The 18,771-nt window shown below is 44.1% G+C and overlaps 1 protein-coding gene across 3 annotated transcripts; it reads left to right on the top strand.

Moving 5' to 3' along the window:
* Positions 1-6,345: 6,345 nt before the first annotated feature.
* On the top strand, positions 6,346-17,667 carry ppp1r1b (protein phosphatase 1, regulatory (inhibitor) subunit 1B). 3 transcript variants are annotated; one of them, XM_019897128.1, is made up of 5 exons: positions 6,352-6,705; positions 12,738-12,821; positions 12,963-13,038; positions 15,485-15,589; positions 16,406-17,667. In XM_019897128.1, the coding sequence occupies exons 1-5, from the start codon at positions 6,598-6,600 to the stop codon at positions 16,555-16,557; spliced, it is 525 nt and encodes a 174-aa protein (XP_019752687.1). In that variant the 5' UTR covers positions 6,352-6,597; the 3' UTR covers positions 16,558-17,667. The 3 variants fall into 3 exon arrangements, with proteins under 3 accessions (XP_019752696.1, XP_019752687.1, XP_019752680.1); XM_019897121.1 differs by having other exon boundaries at positions 12,738-12,827; XM_019897137.1 differs by lacking the exon at positions 15,485-15,589 and having other exon boundaries at positions 6,346-6,705; positions 12,738-12,827.
* The last annotated feature ends 1,104 nt before the right edge of the window (positions 17,668-18,771 follow it).

The raw sequence follows: 18,771 nt of genomic DNA, 5'->3' as shown, positions 1-18,771 counted from the left end.
TGTGCGTGTGTGTGTGTGTGTGTGTGTGTGTGTGTTTGTGTGTGTTTGTGTGTGTGTGTAAGCAGAGGTAAAGTTTGCGTTCTATGTGATGATGCTTGTTCACTAATGAAGTCCATCCCTTATGGGATGCGGGGATGTGAACCTGGAAGCACACCAGCTAGCGTGTGCGTGTGTTTGTCGTCATCACGTTTTGGAGGCGTGGATCTGTTTCTACCGTCACTTGATGCAAAGATGGCTCAACACCTTGGATATGAACAACAGGACAAATGTGATGCCGCCAAAGACCGAAGCGGTCAACTGAGGGGCGGAAAAAAAAAAAGAAAGCAGCTACATCATATTCACAGTGGAAATTTTGTTTTGTAGTCACGCAACATGCGCAGTTGTGTGCTTAAACAAGGCTCCAAAAGCCACAATAGAATAATTTTATTCAGCCAAAAATCGGAATGGACCTCAAAAAAAATCCATAGCGGTTGAGCCCGAGCCGGGTCATTAACAAACTTGGGCATGCCCCGGTTAAAGGAAGCAAACTCATCAACAATAGTTAATGTAATGAATTAAGAGTAGCAAGGCCTCTGTGCCAGCCAAAGCGGTGCCAAACAGAGGACTGGCAGGAGAAGGTCTCCAACAACCTTCAAGTGACCTTGCCAAAATGGATGCTGAATGTCAACGGCACCACTTTAGCCAGCGTCTGGCTGCGAGTGGGCCAAACAAACGGTGGAGGGGCTTAGAGGCCAGTACTCAAATCCTCAATGCTAATAATACCCCTACTGTGTTGAATAGCATTACAGGCTAACACGTAGCTACGTAGCATCCCGACGTAAGGATGGCTGGCACGGGACTTTATTTGTTTTTGTGGTATTTACATTCTGAGGGATTTTTCTGGTTAGTGTTTCTCATCAGATTATGTCAAGGTGGGAAATGTTTTATAGCCGAGGATGAACTGATCACTGTTATTGACCTGGATTTGTTTATTTTTTGGGGGCATTCTGAAGGAATTCTTAGTTCGCGTTCCAGTCAGACCAACCGGAAAATTGCGGAATGTGGAAATTTGCTCCATGTCTGAGGAGGTCTTCAATCGTGTTGCCTTTGGCACCTCTCAGCACCCGCCCGCCACGTGCCCAAAATACCCTCGATGACGTTGTGTTTGTACGTAGATTAGTGGCAAGTGGGGAGGCCACCTGCTGTTGCTTTTGCTAAGCTAATCGACACGCGAAATAATAAAATATTTAAATGTCCTCTTTTTTTCCTCTGAATGTCATCCAGTCGATGGTGAAAGTCATCAAGCCACACCTACTTAGTTTCCCCTCTCAATCCTCCCATCAGACGTGCAAGGTGACGACCTGCACTTCTCTTGTCTTTCTGGACCTATTACTAGCACGCGCGCACACACGCACACGCACACCAGCCAGCGTCCCGGACCCCATCTGCACTCTCCTTTCTCCAACCCGCTAATTGCATATGCACAAATGCAAATGCCTATTAATTAATTACTTGACTAATTAGCGCAGTGGTATTTTAGAGCGATAAATCAAGCGGAGATGGGGCAGAGGACGTCTGAAGGAGGAGGAAGATGTGGCGGGGCGGGGTCGCTGGGTCGATGGCGGAGTTTTAGGAGGAAGGGCCGCCACGTCGACAAAGAAGCCGTGAGGTTCCGAAAGGCGAAGTGCGAAAGGTAGAGGCGGATTCAATTTAGGCGGCACGTGAGCCCCCCCACCCCGAACCGTGCTCTGCCAGCTGTGTCGCTTGCTGGCAGGCGGCCAAGGCGGGCACCCACCAAAAAGGGGCTTGGATGCATATTCATCCACAGTGGAAGGAGACACCGAAAAATTCAATCCAAATACCAGCTTTAGTCTGTCAATAAATTAAAACACCAAAATTGGCACCGTAAAACAGTACCACAATTTCCCCATCGGGAATAATGTCAAGTCAATCAATTAGTCCCCTAACGTCCTAAAAGCTTTGTGAACTGTCCAGGCGATACATTTTGACCTGTTCCTGCAGAAAGAGGAATTAACCACCGTATTGCAAAACTGCTCACTGGCACTTCAGTTTTCCTTTTGTTTTATTTGTCAATTCTTACAGTGAACTTGCGACTGACAACAGCTGGAAGCAGGCACACTGCATCTGATTTGGAGAACTGCGTGAATGTGTTTGAAGTGAGTGGGAGGGTTGAAACTCTAAAAGATCTTTTTATATGGTCTCTGTTCCAGGTTTCTACCCCCGCCCCCCCCTTTTTTTTTTAAACGGGCTTCACTGTAAAGTAAAACTACTTAAGAGAGGAAACTGGAAGCAGCGGCTAATGCCACCACGAGTGGTCGTTTTGGTCATGCCAAGAGTGAAAGCCTTGCAATAATTTGACTGCGATGTGCATAATCTTAAAATAAAACAACCAATTCAGAAGAAGAAAACAGAAAGCAGAGTGACATTGTAACCTGCAATTTTTATTCACTGGGAAAGAATTCAACTCAAGTTACAAAGTATGTGGAAGCGGGTAATAGCTGGAATTCAGTAACAGCCGTGTACATTTTCTTTACTAGCCATTAGCCTTTACTAGAGGTGTACAAGGAGCAGAACGGCATTTTTTTGTGGGTTGAGGGGCGGAGGGTGGTGATGATTCCGGAAGCTTTTGCAATGATCTATCAGTTTGTGTGTAGGTGTGTCTAGTCCTCACTGTACACCGATAGCGACAGACTGAAATATTCAATCTTCTTCGCTGGTCCGGCAGACAATGAGGTTCTTAATTGCAGCATCAGCAGGCTCCACCTTCTCCTCCTCCTCCTCCTCCAGCTCTTCTTCCCTTCACTTGTTCGTTTGGCGCATCTGCAACAGAATCAAACATCGTCAGATACAATCAGTCATGCACTCGCCTTCATACCGCTGAAGTGTGCCTCTCGTTTACTTCCTATATGAGTGCAATCCGTTTGTTTTTTTTTTAGACGATGAAGTCCACTTTATTCGGTCTACACATGAGAGACCCCCCCCCCACCCCATCATATCTTGTGCCAAGTCAGCCCCGCACCCGGCCAAGCTCGAACATCTTTTGGGATTTTTTTGCCTTTTAATTATAGTAAGAGAGGATTAATTATGGCAGTGGAAACAAGGGGTGGGTGGGGGGGGGCATGCATTATTGATGCTATGAGTGCAGGGCTGGAGGGGGTAGAGGGTGCTAATTAAATCACTGCCCCATTGCCACGTCCGCCATGTCTCCCACCTGCTACATCCCAGAGACCCCACCCTGGGCATTTTGCACCCACGTGTTTCACATGGATTTCAAACACAAATAAACCAAATCGATGCTCTTCTTTCTGTATAATCTAATAATCATCCGAGTTTGTATGCAACCACAACAGCATGAGTTAAAAAAAAAATACAATTCATGGAAGAAACAGGTAACAAAATTGCCTGTAAATAAAAATCCATGAGGAGAAGTAAGTGTCGGTTGCCCTCTAGTGGATTGCAGTTTACCTGCAACCGACGAGCATGAGACTGATGCTTCACATAACCATAATTCATCGTAGAAGAAAGCAGAAACCAAGTGATGAACCGCCACAATTCTGTTACGAGATTAAAAAAGAAAAGAAAAGGAAAACGTGAAACTGTCAGTTGTGCATTTTGTGTGCGTGTGTGCGCGTGTATACAACGAGAGAACCTGTAGTTCCCTAACACGCCATCAGGTGGCAATGAATACGTTTGAAATGTACGAATTGTTGAGTACTGATACCTTGATTTGAGTTTACTGTAATTCTTTCCGTGACCCATCGATTTTCTAGAGTTTTCTAGAGCTTCCTGTGTTTCCCCCGTACCTACGTGGGTTTTCTTCGAGTACTCCTTTTTCCTCCCACATTCCAAAAAACATCGAGACATTCCTTCAACATGCTGTATTGGAATCGAAATACCACAAGATGGCGCCATTTCTTTTGTGTGGAAAAGTAGGACTGCATTTCTATGAGGCAGGACTTTGGTGGCATCTTGTGGAATTTTAAGGCTTTCCAGATTGAGCGAAAAAATAGCCAATAAGTCAGTTTTTCATCAGATCTAGAGGATAATTTTTTTTACAAATCAGCGAAAAAATGAATTACAAGTCGCAAATTGTGAATAGGCAGGGTTACACTCTTCATATGAAATAAAATATTTTACAGGTCTGATCTTTTCTCGCCTTTTTCTGTTTCAAATGGCACTGACACAGAAAATAAAGGAACAAATATCTTTTTTTTGTTTACACTTAAATACTAGCAAATTACTTAAAACATTCCCAACAGTATGACCTAGTAACAGATTATTTCTATTTGCGTTATTTCGTACGGGAAATATCAGATTGTGTTAGACTTTAGAGGTCTCACATGTATACGAAATGACCCAGTCTTCACCCACAGAGTTACAAAGCAGATGGCACAAAGCATCTCCCAGGAATAAAACATATCCGGATTTCTCACCCTCCACCCCCACCCCCACAACAAAAACAAACACAATGTGTCATCTGAATTAGGAATGGGGAAAAAAAAAAACAGATTTACTGGTGCCCTCAATCTGATTTTCTGCATGCGTAATCCACGCAGACGTTACGCACGCCGCACTCAAAAAGCATTCTCTTCATTTACTTACGACCAGTTCAAAGTTAGTTGAAGTCTGCAGTCGTGAGCCTTTGGGGTTGAATGTTGTCTCTCTGATTTATGCTCCAGCTTCCTTCCAAGGACCACTGCTCCACAAATGCAATCAATCTGTGACCATATTTCTGCTTTTGATGGTTTTAAGTGCAGTTCACCAAGCGCAAGCCAAGCTAAAGGATATTTATTTCATGCAATCTGGATTTGGAGTCAGATTAATCATTTTGTCGTACTCCTGGAGCCTCTGATGAGCCCCCTTACTGTCTGTATTTCATCAGACGCAAATGCCTGCGCCGCAGTCGACATCAATTAATCACCCGGGTGCATTGTCTACTTGAAAAATAAGAATAAATGCCGCACTGCAATTGGACTGAAGCGACAGCAAACTGGATAGAAAAGGATGAAATGAAGAAAGATGCAATTCACACAGAAAAAAAAAACCTTCATCATAACACCCTTATTGAGTTAGCGAATAAAGTAGAAGCAAGCTAATAATGCACTCAAAGCAATTCATATGAACATCTGGACATACACTTGCGCGGATGGAGAAAAATGCAATTCACATAGACAAACTTTTTGTCAGCCTTGCATGTTATTTACTTCCTGATAGTAGAACAGCCACAGAAGGTTCCTTAAGTATCAGTGGCTTGTATCGGCAGCCTTTTTGATGACACGATACATTGAAATAAATACATAAATAAATAAATGATGTTCATATTTTGGGATTGCTGGACTAAGTCGTTAATCCGTTTGTTATGATGCACCTGTACTCCGCCTCATTACATTCAGTTGAAAGCGCATTATCGGGCAAGGGTGTGATGACATGACGCGTTGCCTGCGACTGTGTCTACAGTCTTTAATACATTCCTCATGATTTTTTTTTTTTTTTTTTTTTGGTGGAATACCGGCCAAACGCGCAGCAAGTTACGCAACAGCGCTGGCATGAATTCAAAGAGAGCAGTTTGAATTCTCCGGAATATTCTTGCAGCTGCTTGTTTGTCAAGCTATTCCGTCTTCCTCCATGAATAACGATGAGTGAGGGGCTACCTGTGGGAATGTGTGGGGGGGGGGGGGGGGGATGCCCAGGACTGGAGGAGCTTTGTGGAAACGTTAAAAAAAAAAAAAAACAGTATCAAATTCAGTCTCTGCAAACTGACTCCCCCTTGTATGCACTCCCACAACGAAGTAGTGATTGCTCTACAGTGGGATGCATTTTTGACTCCACCAAACTATTTAAGGAGTATTGGATGTGAGAAATGGACATGCACAAAATTTCCCAAATTAAATTGTTCAAAGTCAGCAAAAAAAAAAAAAAAAGCATTTTTTTTACTTATTTGAGGTAGACGAGGTCACCATCGGATCTCACTTCCTGTTTCAACCCCTAGAGTTGCGTTCTTGTGGCTTGAACTTCAGCTCTTCTTCTTTCATCCACAGTCAAAGTTTAAGAAGACTAAACTGATGATGTCAGTTTCCCCCACCGCTCCCTTCTCTTGTTTATCTCCCTCCTCTTCTTCCTCCTCCCCTTCGGCTCCAATCTCTCATTCACAAAGAGAGGCCAAAAGAGGCTCAGCTGACGTGATGAGATTATTTTTTTTTTCTCCCCCATTTCACTCTGATCACAAATCCACTTCAGCTTAGAAAGTAAAAAGCTCATCCATCCTCTCTCTCTCTCTCTCTCTCTCTCTCTCTCTCTCTCTCTCTCTCTCTCTCTCTCTCTCTCTGGCTTTCTCTCCTCTGACTTTCTCTCCTCCCCCCTCGTGTGCCGCCCCTCGCTTTCCTCCCTCCCCATTCAGCGGCGTGTGAGGACGGACGGACGCACGCACGCACCGCTGGGCTGCTGCTTCTGCCGTTGCCGTACAGGTTGAGCGGAGAGGAGGAACCACAGCGGACTTTGGCGGACTTCTCTCATCTGCTGGCTGTGCTCGAAGGAGGCGAGTCTCGAGGATCAGCAGGTCCTCCGGAGAAGTTGCACCGATTACGTTTTCGAGGAGCCATGGAGCCCTCCATGTCGACCGAGTTGGAGCCCAAAGAGCGGAGGAAGATCCAGTTCGCCGTCCCGGCCTCGGGAGCCACCAATCTGGACCCCCGGCAAGTTGAGATGGTGAGTGGGCAGCGTTGTTAGACAAAACTTGTTTTTCAAGTGTCTCACAGTAGTTCGCAAGATCTCAACAACTTCCTGTCTGCTTGTCATTGAGAAACGATGGTGACATTTCTCTCTTGCCGCTTCCTCGTGAGATGATCTCATCTTGACCCGCATCCTTCCTCCTATATCACCGCCATCATTATCTGCACCATTGGACCCGACCCTGAACGTTTTGCGCACGTTGTCAATTTTGATCTCATGCTATGTCTACATGATTTCCTCCTGCCCCCAAGAAAAAAAATAAATAAATCAGCGGCTATCAGGTGCATGCCAAAGCAACAAGTGGCCCTGTAACACCGGCAATGGAAAAGGGAGCGCAGAACATTAACCAACTGATACTTTTGATGAATCGATCGCTTATTTTCCCCCATTGAAATTTGGTCAAATATCAAGTGAAAAAACAAAACAAAACAACAAAGGCGCTCTAAATAGAATGCAGACACCGATGCACGTGGACTGTATCGTCAGATTTTTGGGTACAGCGCTGAGGAGTTGCCCGGTCACCATGGCGACGGAGCAGACAACAATGTCGCTCCGAGCTTCCCTCTCGGCAGACGACTGAAAAGGTCGACTCTAATGGACGGCTCCTTTGCGCTGGATCTTGCGCATAACACTGGACACTTCTTTAGGAACACCGGCACAAAATAATAATGCTTCCTTCTGATTGATAGGGAGATGCGTATGTGTCAATCAGCTACAGATCAGGGACAAATTATTAGGAACAGCTCTCCCGATAAGAAAACTCACTTCCTGGTTCTAATTTATAGTCACTTTGCATGTACTTTTTGACCTGACCACAATGGAGTATGCGTGTGTGCTATCTGGCAAACTTCAACAGCCCTTCGCCACTCCTCCTACTGATGTCACCAACGTACATTTTCAAGGAAAGCGCATATTTTGAGACTCGGAGAGACTTGAGATTCACTTGGGCGTACAAAATCCTACTAAATTCAAGAACAAGCTGAGACACTTCCGGTGACATTTAAAGCGGACTGAGCGACGAGGTTAAAAGTGACTGAACAGGACAACTGTGAAAAAAAAATTGTCCGCAATTCTTCGCAGCACATCAAGCTACTGATGCTCTGCAATGAAAATCATGTGAGACTGTATTGTGTTTTGAGGTTCCATATATGTGTTCTGAACTGTATTGCTTTTTATTGAACCACAAAAACATGGCAGGATTGTCAAGGGAGAAGTTTCACCGACTTTACCCTTTAGAAATTCTTTGACTGGCTGAGACATGCGGCGCTATTTACCGGCAATTCAAATTCTGAATCGCAGCAAAACCAGTGGCCGACGTTCGGCAACTCCTAAAAATCTTTTCCGAAGCCCCCACACTGCGTCTGTTTCGGCCACGTCGCTTTGTGTGCGGCTGGCTCAGCACGTCCGAGCTTTTAGGTCGCCCACCCGCCGTCCACTTTTTCTGGGTTAAACGTCAAGCGGCGACCTTTGAGGCTAGCCGTGTTTGTGGGCAAACACGGGAGGTCTGGCAGGCTGTCAATACACAAGAGACATCTGCACACTCCGCATCTTGACGGATGCCGCAAAGCATGCTGGGAGAGAGGCGGGAATGTCCTCGATGAAGCAATTTGGGAGGTTCTTAAAATGAGTTTCGGAGTTCGTTGAAGTAAAGTAAAAGTGCGTTCATATATTTAACCCTTTCAGGGAGAGCAGTTACTACATGTCATCAGGTTACGGGGTGCATGAAAAGGTTCAGATGTAGGCAGCGTGGGTTCAATGATTTGAAACCAGTCCATCATGTATTTCAAAAAATTTGAAAATCACTCAATGAAAAAAAAAAGCGCATTTTAATGGTGGTTAATTTAATGAGAAATTCTGAGAAATATTACAGAATCACCAAGGTTGATGATGATCACGCAAAAAGTAACAAGGCAGACATGAATATAAAAAAATGAAACCAAGTAGGACAACCCATATTTGTATCACATGACCACATATCCTCACGTCAAAAGAACACCCCCCCAAAACCGAACATCGCCTGCGCCAGTATGAATGTTGTGTACATGGACTTTATTTTGAAAATCCCGCAAATTGACTTGATGCTAATACCAAGGAGTTAATCGTGCAGCTTGCGTGTGTTTGTAAACTTGTGTCATGTGTCAACAGCCTTAAAACATCAATATTGAGCGTGTACTGCATGTTGATGATAGTGTACACAAGCTTGTTGAGTATATGCGCCATCACCGTGGAGGCCTCGCCACGCTCGTCGGGTGTCGCCGTCCCACTTAGTGGCTCACGAGCGGCATTTGGATCAATCGAGGCCCTAACGCACGTCCGCTCATCAGCGTCGGCGTACGTGACGAGAACAAACAGTGGCGGCCATGACGGCGACAGGGGGAGGGATTAAGTCAGACATGGCGGATCAAGCCCCCCGTGCAACATCTGGAGATGACTTGTCTCCGACGGTCATCGCACTCGGGCCCTTTAGAGCAGCTCCGCCCGTTGAATCTCCACCGCGGCGTCCCTGTCTGCTCCGCTCACATTCTTCAGGATGAGTGCGTAGAGGCGTGATGGACAAACAAATGAGATTGGTCATCACCCCCGCCCCTTTCATCAAAACATGACACATATGTTGTAATCTCTAATTATCCCGGATGGATTTGTTTTTTTTTTCACGCCCATTTGTTACGCACGCGACCTCGCTCACTGGACACTTCATTAGGTACACCTGTCAGTTTAACCGTTTCTCGGACAGCGGTCACTACAGTGGACATCTTATGATGTTATCAGGTTGCAGGTTATCATTATTGGTGCATGAAAGGATTAAATGTTTTTTCAGATTTTTTTTTTTTAAGCTCTTTTAGATGGTGGGTCTGAAATGCATCAACTATGTATGATCAATCTCCAAAGTCATATGTGATGGCAATGAAACAGATCAGGACCCTGAAGGAAAAAAGGAATTAGTACAAAATAGATGTTATACTGTATGCAATGCTTAAAAAAAAAGGGGGGGACATCATGGCCTTTAAAAAGTCTCCCGACCGTCAACACGGTCTTTTGTTGCGTCCTTCTGACTACGGCGTCCTTTGTCACCGGAACAAACACTTTGGTACGCCGCTATGTTTATCTTCATTTCCACACCGCAAATGAGAGAGAACAAGAGGAAAACATCGTGTTGTGACGCTAACCTGTTTTCCCTTCATCCAGTTGTTACCTGCATCTCATTACAAGCAGGCTGGAGGGTGCTTGTATGAGATCATTGTGCCCCTGGGTCTCAATAGTCTATTCAGGGAAGCGAGGGCGAGGGTTTTTTCTCATTGGAGAGCCCCTCCAGATGGGGCCAAAGTTCACCTGAGCCGCAAGACCCTCGACATAATTAGCGATACTGTTCATTTGAATCCAAATGAACGCTCAGGCAACAGTTGTGCTTGGAATTAGCGTTGTCACGACCTTGACCGCCACCGCGATAGTCTCGGTGTACCACAGATAGCCCAGCTCTCACTGTCCGTGCTCATGGAACCGTTTTGTCTGAGCTTTTGTCTGCAGGCATAATCCTGAAAATCCTCCGGTGTCACAATGAATTTGTTTTCCCAGTCTGACCAGCGGACATCGGCTTTCCAACAAGCTGTGGAAAACATGTTTCGTTGCTGGTTTGTGGTTCCACTATCAAAAGTTTTAAGCTGGGTTTTCAGCGGCCGGACTTGGCGTGGTGAGGGTGTGATGTCAACAAGTCCGCCTGTGGCTGTGTATTTGAGGCCTGGTTTTAAGAATAAGAGTGTGGGGGCTTTAAAAAAAAAAGGGCTTGTTTTTCCCTACCAAACTCATACATGCATGCCGTCAGCATGCACACGGTGGTCCCCCCCACCCCCGAGACTCCCTGTGATCTAGTTTACGCTGTCCTCGTGACGCTGCTTTTTATAGGCCTGCCGTCCGCTCGCTTGGGGAGCAGGCCCACATCGGCCCGATACCTCAGCGCGTTCAATTTCAGAAGCGTCAGAGCAGAGGGTCATATTGGAGGGGAGAAAGCAGAGGGGGAAGCGATGGCAGGGTGGGGCGGGTGGGCATAATGCGTAGTAATCTCCGCGCTCCAATCGCTGGCTCACATGAGGAAGTCACATACGATTATTACATAAGCGATGTCAAGCGGGCTGGTTTTTAAGGCTGGAGAATTACTCGAGTGTGTTTGTGTCAGGGCTGCCATCATGGCCACCGGCCCGGGTGGTAAACATCATATTTTGTATTTGTGTTTGGTGCTTGTACGTAAGGGGACGTTGTGTACTGTATGACACCAAATTTTGCACAGTAACAATCATGATATGATGTAGCCCATCGTGAAACAATTCTAATGCAATATTACTGTCATGGGAAAACATTTGACAAAATACAAATGATCACAAATGAATTTATCATTACATCCCTTGGAATAATTTGATGTAATAATCTATCATATTTTAAATAGCAAAATATTTGTGTAGAATTTCATTTCTAATTTATCTTATCAAAATGTATCCATGTTTCTAAATAATACACACATACCCTGTAATTCGCGTCCTATGCAGGGTCGCCTCTATCATATCTAATAATAGCCAAAAATTAATTGACAATTTTAAATGTCCAAATAGCTTTTTTAATTTTATAATTCTAATCTAATAATAACATATTTAAAATTTCCAATAGATGTATAGTTTCTAAACAAATTAATGGTGTATTTTTAATTTATGAAATTTAAAGCATCAAAAATCGTATTTAAAATACCAAATATTCAAACCATTTTTAAAAATAATTGTACATGCATTTTTATATATTTTTATTATAATTAGTGTCCTCAACGCGGCCACATCTGGCGTCCGTCTCATCCATCTCGGGCTCCCATGGAAGGTTGATGGCAGTTGTCAGCTGGCACAAGGCCCCCCCCGGCTGGTTCACCTTGCCAGGGGGCGGGGGGATAAATTTGACCATGGGGGGCTTGCTTTGGAGCGGGTGTGGTCGCAAGGAAGCCCTTTTGATAATCCCTGATCGTGAGGAGAAAGAAGACGGGAAACACACACTCGTGTTAATGTAATCAGCGGTGTCACACTCCGTTGATGGGCGGGAAGGAGATCCAGGGATGAAATATGGGATGGTAAACAGGAAGTTGGAGGTCAGAGGCTCGCGTGGGATGTCACAACCGAGGGAGGTGATTGCGTGGTGGCGGTGTTGTTTCGTGGCGCGGTTCCACCAGTGCGGCCTCTGTTTTGGCAACACTCACACGCCGCTTCCCCCGCTCCGCTCTCTTCCCGTCATGAGGTGCATGCACAAAGGTTCATGTCATGGCCAAGGTTGGTTGGCTGGCTCGCTGTGCGCTAAGCCGTGCGTGCTTGCCGTTTTTATTAAATCCAACATGTTTCCTGGAGGTGGCAGCCTCAGCTGTCCACGGTGCGGAATGCAAAGCTATGTTAGCTGATAAATCCACACATTCCTTCCATTCATCTCTGTAAAGTATGTGAAGCGACTTGCTAAAAATAATGAACTCTTTTCCACCATTACAGTTTTTCTTGTGGTGTTTTTTTTACTTCTTCAAGGCATGACTAAAATGCCGCCACGTGACACACTTTGGAATCCAACATCAGTTGCCACTCACCCACTCACTAAGGAGTTGTGCGTTAGCGGTTATCTAGCACAGTTGCCACATGCAGCTAGCTAGCTTGCTAAAGTCAGTTGCCACATGCAGCTAGCTAGCTTGCTAAAGTATGGTTTTTGTCATGATTTGGAAGCCTCATTAGCAATGAATTGAATGATTCAAATTGGGCAGGATTGTTAACATCACTCTTCTCTTTGGTGTGCCAATTTTACAAGTTATACAGTATTTATTCTCACTTTACAGGGACTTTAAACTCATGGCTAGCAAGTTCAGACAATGCTCACGTTTGCTCAATGTTAAAAATAATTCAAAATCGTAATGACGACAGACTTTTTAGACATACTGGCATCTGATTTGCTATGCATTTGTTTTTGACGTGCATATGTGTGTTTGTATACGATGTTTGCAGATTCGGCGCAGGAGACCGACACCGGCCACCCTCTTCAGAGTAGCCGACCATACATCGCCCGAGGACGACCAGTCGAGCCATCAGGTAAAGGTGAAGTCCACCCTTTTTATACAGTTGCTTCTTTGTTTCATCTTTTCAATTCAATTCGAGTCCCTCGATTGAATACAAATTGTATTATTATTTTGTTTAAAGTATTTGTCTTTTAAATGTCTACTTGTCCCACAGTGGGTCGTTGGGGACAACGGCGTCCTCAAACCAAAGCGAGTCAATCCAAACGTGTACCAGCCTCCATCACTTAAAGGTCAGTGCAAAAGTGCGTGCATATACGTGTGTGTGTGTGTGTGTGTGTGTGTGTGTGTGTGTGTGTGTGTGTGTGTGTGTGTGTGTGTGTGTGTGTGTGTGTGTGACTTAACCTTGTGTTTTTATACCTTTTATTTGTTTTCCTGCCACGCTTCACAATGCATACAAACAAGGTCTTGAAATGCTTTATTGTATCATACAAGTTGGTCCAAAAGCAGGTATACACTTTTTAAATGAACTCATTCAAGGAAGGAAGGCAAGAAAGGCGAGGGTCAGGAAGGCTGCTCTGAATTGAGAATGGAAGGTAGGATGGAAGGAAGCATTGAGGCAAGAATGATGAAAGGTTTGAAAAAAGGAAGAATGAAAGGATGAAGGACGGGAGCAAGGAAGATAGGAAGGAAAGATGAATCGAAGTAGGGAAAGCCAGTCAAGGCGGAAGACAAGAAGGAAGGAAAGAAAGAACGGAGTAAGGCAGGATGAAGGAAGGAAAGAAGGGAGGAATGAAGGTTGTATGAAGGAAACAGACAAATAGAATGAAGGAAACAAGGCTATAGGAAAGGAAGGAAGCAAGGGGTGTCAGAAAGATGGATGTAGGAGGGAAAAGAAGGGGGGGAGGAGGTCGGGAAGGATGAACGTTATGATAAAAGCAAGGAAGGAATCATGGTTGTGTCAGAAAGGGAGTAAGGAAGGTAGGAATGAAAGATGGATGAATGGAAGGATTGAAACATGGACGGGAGGAAGGAAGGAAGGAAGGAAGGAAGGAAGGAAGGAAGAGGCTTACCACCACTTGTAGGATCTCCACAAACAAACCCACAGCCAGACTAAAGCCCAAATTTGAAACCTTAACTACCTTACCCCAGGCTACAAACCTTATTTTGAAACCCTACTTCGAAGTCACATGATTAAACCGCGTCTCATAAATGTAAGCGTAACGGATAGCATAAGTGCAGATCTAATATAGATTGACATGTTTGAGCTAGTTTTGGCCCACCCGTTGACAACGCCGATTGTGTGCCGCGCAATTGTTTTGAGGTTTGAACGTGACATCATCTTGTGTGTGATTGTGCCACGGGAAAAGCGGGCGGGGGATTAGAGCAGGACAGCTGTGAGTGTGAGTGTGGATCATCCTGGATTACGGTCGGTTGTGTGTACAGCTGTGCTACACACACACACACACACACACACACACACACACACACACACACACACACATTGCAAATGCATACATTGACACAAAGACCCTTTTGTGCTCTTATGCACGAGGTGTCCAAAGTGCTCACCGATGTTCTATTTCGACAAGACGTCTTCGCACCTGCATCGCATTACGTGTCCATTGAGAGCGCAGGGCCGCGCATGTCATGCCAAGGTTGCATAAGCGGCCTTCTACCAGAATAGGTGACCCGATGCGGCGCCCGGGTGCGCGTCCCACACGGTATGAAGGAGAGAAGAGGATGGGGTGGCGAGGTGACGCAGAGGAATTGAGAGAGGTGATGTTATGAAAGAGAGGAGGGTGAGTCGGCGTAGCAAAGAAAGCCGAGGAGAGACGCGAACGAACCCAAATGGCGGTAAACCTCAGCGCGGGGTAGTTGGGATGAAAATGGCGGGAAGAACTCATGACACTGAAATTGCGAAAAATAAGAGATTGATCAAAATGGGCACGTGAGGAACAGAATTTGGACGCCGATGCAGACAGAAGACGGAAGTGGAAAAACAGAGTCTCAATATACAAAAATACAACAGCGAGCATGGCTGGATGCAGACCACATAAATACCAAATAACTACAGAAAGCAACTCTCATTTTAAGTGAACTAAGAGCTTGGCTCTCTTTATTTAAGTAAATATGCCAGCGTTAGCCAGAAGGCTAATTTTTATCTTGAGTCCCAAGACAGGCAATCAATGTCACCCTAAAAGAATAACAATAAAATACAAAGCAATAACAATACGTTTACTAAGAGCACCATGAGGCTAAAATGTACATTAGTCGCAACTGATCGACAATTACATGAACATACACAAAAACATGAAAAGATTCACAAAGCCAGGTGCCAGCAAAAAGTTTTGACTCGATTATTGAATGCCAGCTTCAAAGAGCCGTACGCTAACGTGTCGTCGGGCGTGGCAGTGATTCTCACTTGCCACGTGTTTTCCTCGACTATTTTCTCATATTTTGGAAATTTGCAACCTCCGGGATTTAAGTTTGACTCCTGAGACTCCGCTCTGCTGTCAAAACACAACAGACACATCCGTTTTCAGACAATTGTTGAACAATGTGCGTAAGACAACGACACCATTTTGTTTGGAGGAAACAGAAGGAGCTGAAGCGTGGTCAAAACAAAACACCAGACCCCTGTTATCCTTGTGTTTGTGTGCCGTCATCTCCCCGTGTGTTTGTGTGTGTACGCGTGTGTGTGCGTGCGTGTGTATGTGCGTGTGTGCGTATGCATAGCTGTGCAGAAGATGGCCGAGGCGCACATGCAGAACCTCGGCGCCCACCCTCCTCTGGAGGACCCTCGTGAGGGCGAGGAGGATGACGACCCGGAAAAAGCTGCTGGTGAGGAGGAGGCTTTCGTTCCACCGTCAAACTGGAGCCGCCAACCACTGCGCTGCACACGTTCTTGTTTGTAGTTACTCTAAAAGGAAGAATACACCCGCTAGATTCTACCGTCAGGTCAGTTTTAACATGTATGACAAAGCAAAAGTGCAAACTCCACCTTTCAGGAAAAGAAAGAAGGAAAAGCAGCCAACTATCACTTTAAAGCTCTTATAAGTTAATCACAAGCGATTGCCTCGTGTGTTACACTCCAGGCCTCTTGGGGGCAGTATAGTACTCATCTGTCTACTTCTTACATAGGGACGAAACCCCCACCATCAAATTAATATAAGTTCCCAAATAAATCATCATGTGATGAGGTAATGCTTCACATTTGATAAGGGAAAGTGTACGACTTCTTTTCTCATTTACTTTATGGGAAAAAAGGACTCACTAGCTGTTTCTGTTGCTAGCGTAGCATGTTTGTAGCATGAGCGAATGCCTCATATTTGATACTGCAAGCCTTTAGGACTAGTAGCTAATTGAAGCCTCGAAAAGTAATAATAGCACAATTTGATGACATGAGACAACCCAGGCTTAAAGGGGGCGACATAAATGTTTGAATTCTTTTTAAGGGGCAAAGAAAGCGCCTGATAGCTAAAGGATGTCAGTCTAGCTCGTCTCGCAAACTACAGTATTGACCAGTGGGGTGTATTCTTTCTTTGGGTTTGTTTATTCTGCCTGTTCCAGATCATTCTGTGTTTCCATCGCTGTCAAAAACATCCCCAAGGTTTATTCGAAAATGTAAAAAAAAAAAATCTTCCCCTCCATGCTTAGACCACCAGGAAACGGCGACCGGCGACCAGTCGGAAGCGGCTCTCGGCGCCCAGGAGACAGATAAGCTGATCCAAGCAGCGCAGGTGGAGGGGGAGGAGGAGAGTGAGGACGGGGGAGAAGGACGGGGGACGACGGCAGAGAGCAATAACTGAGGAAACCTTCATTTTGATTACCAACCAAAAGGACAGCACATACCACTTGCCTCCCTTTTACTTCGAAAGCCGAGGTCAGTGTGACTTGGTAAAGAACGTTGCAAGCACTAACCTTTTACCCACCAACACTAAATTGGCCTCCTTAAACCAAAATAAAGCTTCAGTATGTCGGTCCCAGGATGTGTTTTTTGGGGCGTTGTTTGTTTTTCAAAATTCTTAATTGTCTTTCAAGTGTTAAAAGAAGTGTTAAAAATACATTACAGTTTGTCAGTCAGCATCAAGATCTGTGCATGTGGAGCATGCAGCAAACAGATCGTCAAACAGAAACATTGTGGAGGCCCACTGGCTAATCTGAACACATTCTGACCTCTGGTGACTGGCTAATTTGAGGTTCCACTGTACAGTATTTTGAAGAGTCTCGTCACCACTTAATTTGCGGATACTGCCATCTAGTGGATACTAGTAATGAAAATTTATCAGTTAGAATTGAACCCCCTTCTGTTTTTTTTTTTTTTTTTTTTTTTAAATCAGTAATTTTAATGCAATGAGAAATACCAAAAAAAAAAAAAAACACACTTAGTGTAGTCTCAATGACACACTAAAGTTGTGTACTTTTAGCATAGCGAGGGTGGAGTTACCTTTTTGGTAACGGACCTTTCAAGGGCAAAGCTACCTCGCGTGTTCTGCTGGACGCATCAAATCTTTTGGCTCCTCTTCTATTCATTCTTTTAACGTCACCAGACAGGTTTGGAATTCAGCGTTTTATAGAAACAGTTGCCGCAGTTACCATTTGACTGACATTTAAAACAAATTTATTTCCCACCACCATCCCCCACTGTATTTTTGCTTTGCGCTGATGTTTGTAAAAAAATAAAAAATAAAAATAAATAATCTACTGACTGTGATGAGCAACTCATGTATTTAGACTTGATTTTCTCCTCCTTGCTTTCCCCTCTCCTCTACTCTTCTCCGGTCCAAGGGATGCCTGAGCTCACCGCTTTTTATTTTTATTGTTTTCTGTTGGCTCATTTTTAAATGTGTTTGCTGGTGTTTGTTTTCAAATGACCAACTTTCAAGAACAATGTCTGAATAAAACTTTTTTTCCCCTCATTGCTATTGTCTTGTTTGCAATGTCTCAAACACTTTATGAGGATGTCCACAAGGTCTGGACGCATGTACATTTGTTAGAAATTCAAATTTCACCATTTTTGGCTGCCTTTCCAGCAGCTCCTATTTATTTTGTTCTTCTACTTCTTCCTCTCATAACTTTGCTGCTGTGAAGTGGGAATTTCTCCAATTGTGAGACTATTCAAGGTTTTCTTGTTTTATTCCATTAGACTATTGACAAAAAATATTAAAGAAGATAAAAAACAAAGTGTTGCATGCACAAAATAAATAAATGTTTCAGAAAACTGTACACAGTATAAATATAAGTTGCATATATGCATCTTATGCATACATAAGTTGGCTACACATTAGCTCGCTCCTTAAAGCTCGTGGTTAAGTGTTATTTTACCCAGTACACTTTTAGCTTACATAAAGTACTTAAAAATGAATTATTACTGTATATTTAATGATAAAATATTTAGAGCCACATTTAAATACAGTAGCTTACTCCTTTATACGTAAGTACTTATAGCTGTTCGTTATGTATTTGTTTTAGCACGAGATTGTTCTTAGTGGATATAACGTCACATAATTATTAGAATATTTATTTAAAAAATAAAAACGGCAAAAGAAATAATACAAAAAGATCTGAACTGTATGCGGTTAATTTTTCGTTGCAGTACTGTGTGCCGCCTAAACAGGAAGTGGTTTGACGATGTTTCTCTCGACGTTGTTTTCCCTACGACTGTCGTGGTCACATGATCTTTGTATTTGCAGTTTCGGTTACTTTTCATCAATTCAACAAGTTCCTGCCTGTCAAATTAAATTGTCCAGTGATTTTTTTTTAATGCGCAGGTGACATTTTCAAGACCTTTCCTATAAATTTGTTTAATATCATGTTTGATCGAGTCAACATTCGTCTTGCCACGAAATTGTGTTAATTCACTATATTAGGATAATTAACAAAGCACATGCAGTGAAGTTGTGTTTACACGTATCACATAACCGCACAAACACCCTGAGAAAACAACATTCTTGCTTGTGAAAAATATTTCATAAAAATGACAAGCCGACTCCGCGCAAGCGCATACGGACGAGATGATCACG

This window comes from Hippocampus comes, unplaced genomic scaffold (assembly GCF_001891065.2).
Source record: "Hippocampus comes isolate QL1 unplaced genomic scaffold, H_comes_QL1_v1.1 scaffold10, whole genome shotgun sequence".
Classification (NCBI taxonomy): Eukaryota; Metazoa; Chordata; class Actinopteri; order Syngnathiformes; family Syngnathidae; genus Hippocampus; species Hippocampus comes.
Note: the sequence above shows the minus strand (reverse complement) of the source record. Positions and strands in the feature narration are given on the sequence as shown.

Bases quoted from the DNA above. Each gene is read 5' to 3' on its own strand.
- ppp1r1b (XM_019897121.1), top strand. From the start codon at position 6,598: ATGGAGCCCTCCATGTCGACCGAGTTGGAGCCCAAAGAGCGGAGGAAG. The intron at 6,706-12,737 runs GTGAGTGGGCAG...CGATGTTTGCAG, and splicing joins ACCCCCGGCAAGTTGAGATG to ATTCGGCGCAGGAGACCGAC. The intron at 13,039-15,484 runs GTCAGTGCAAAA...GCGTATGCATAG, and splicing joins CCAGCCTCCATCACTTAAAG to CTGTGCAGAAGATGGCCGAG.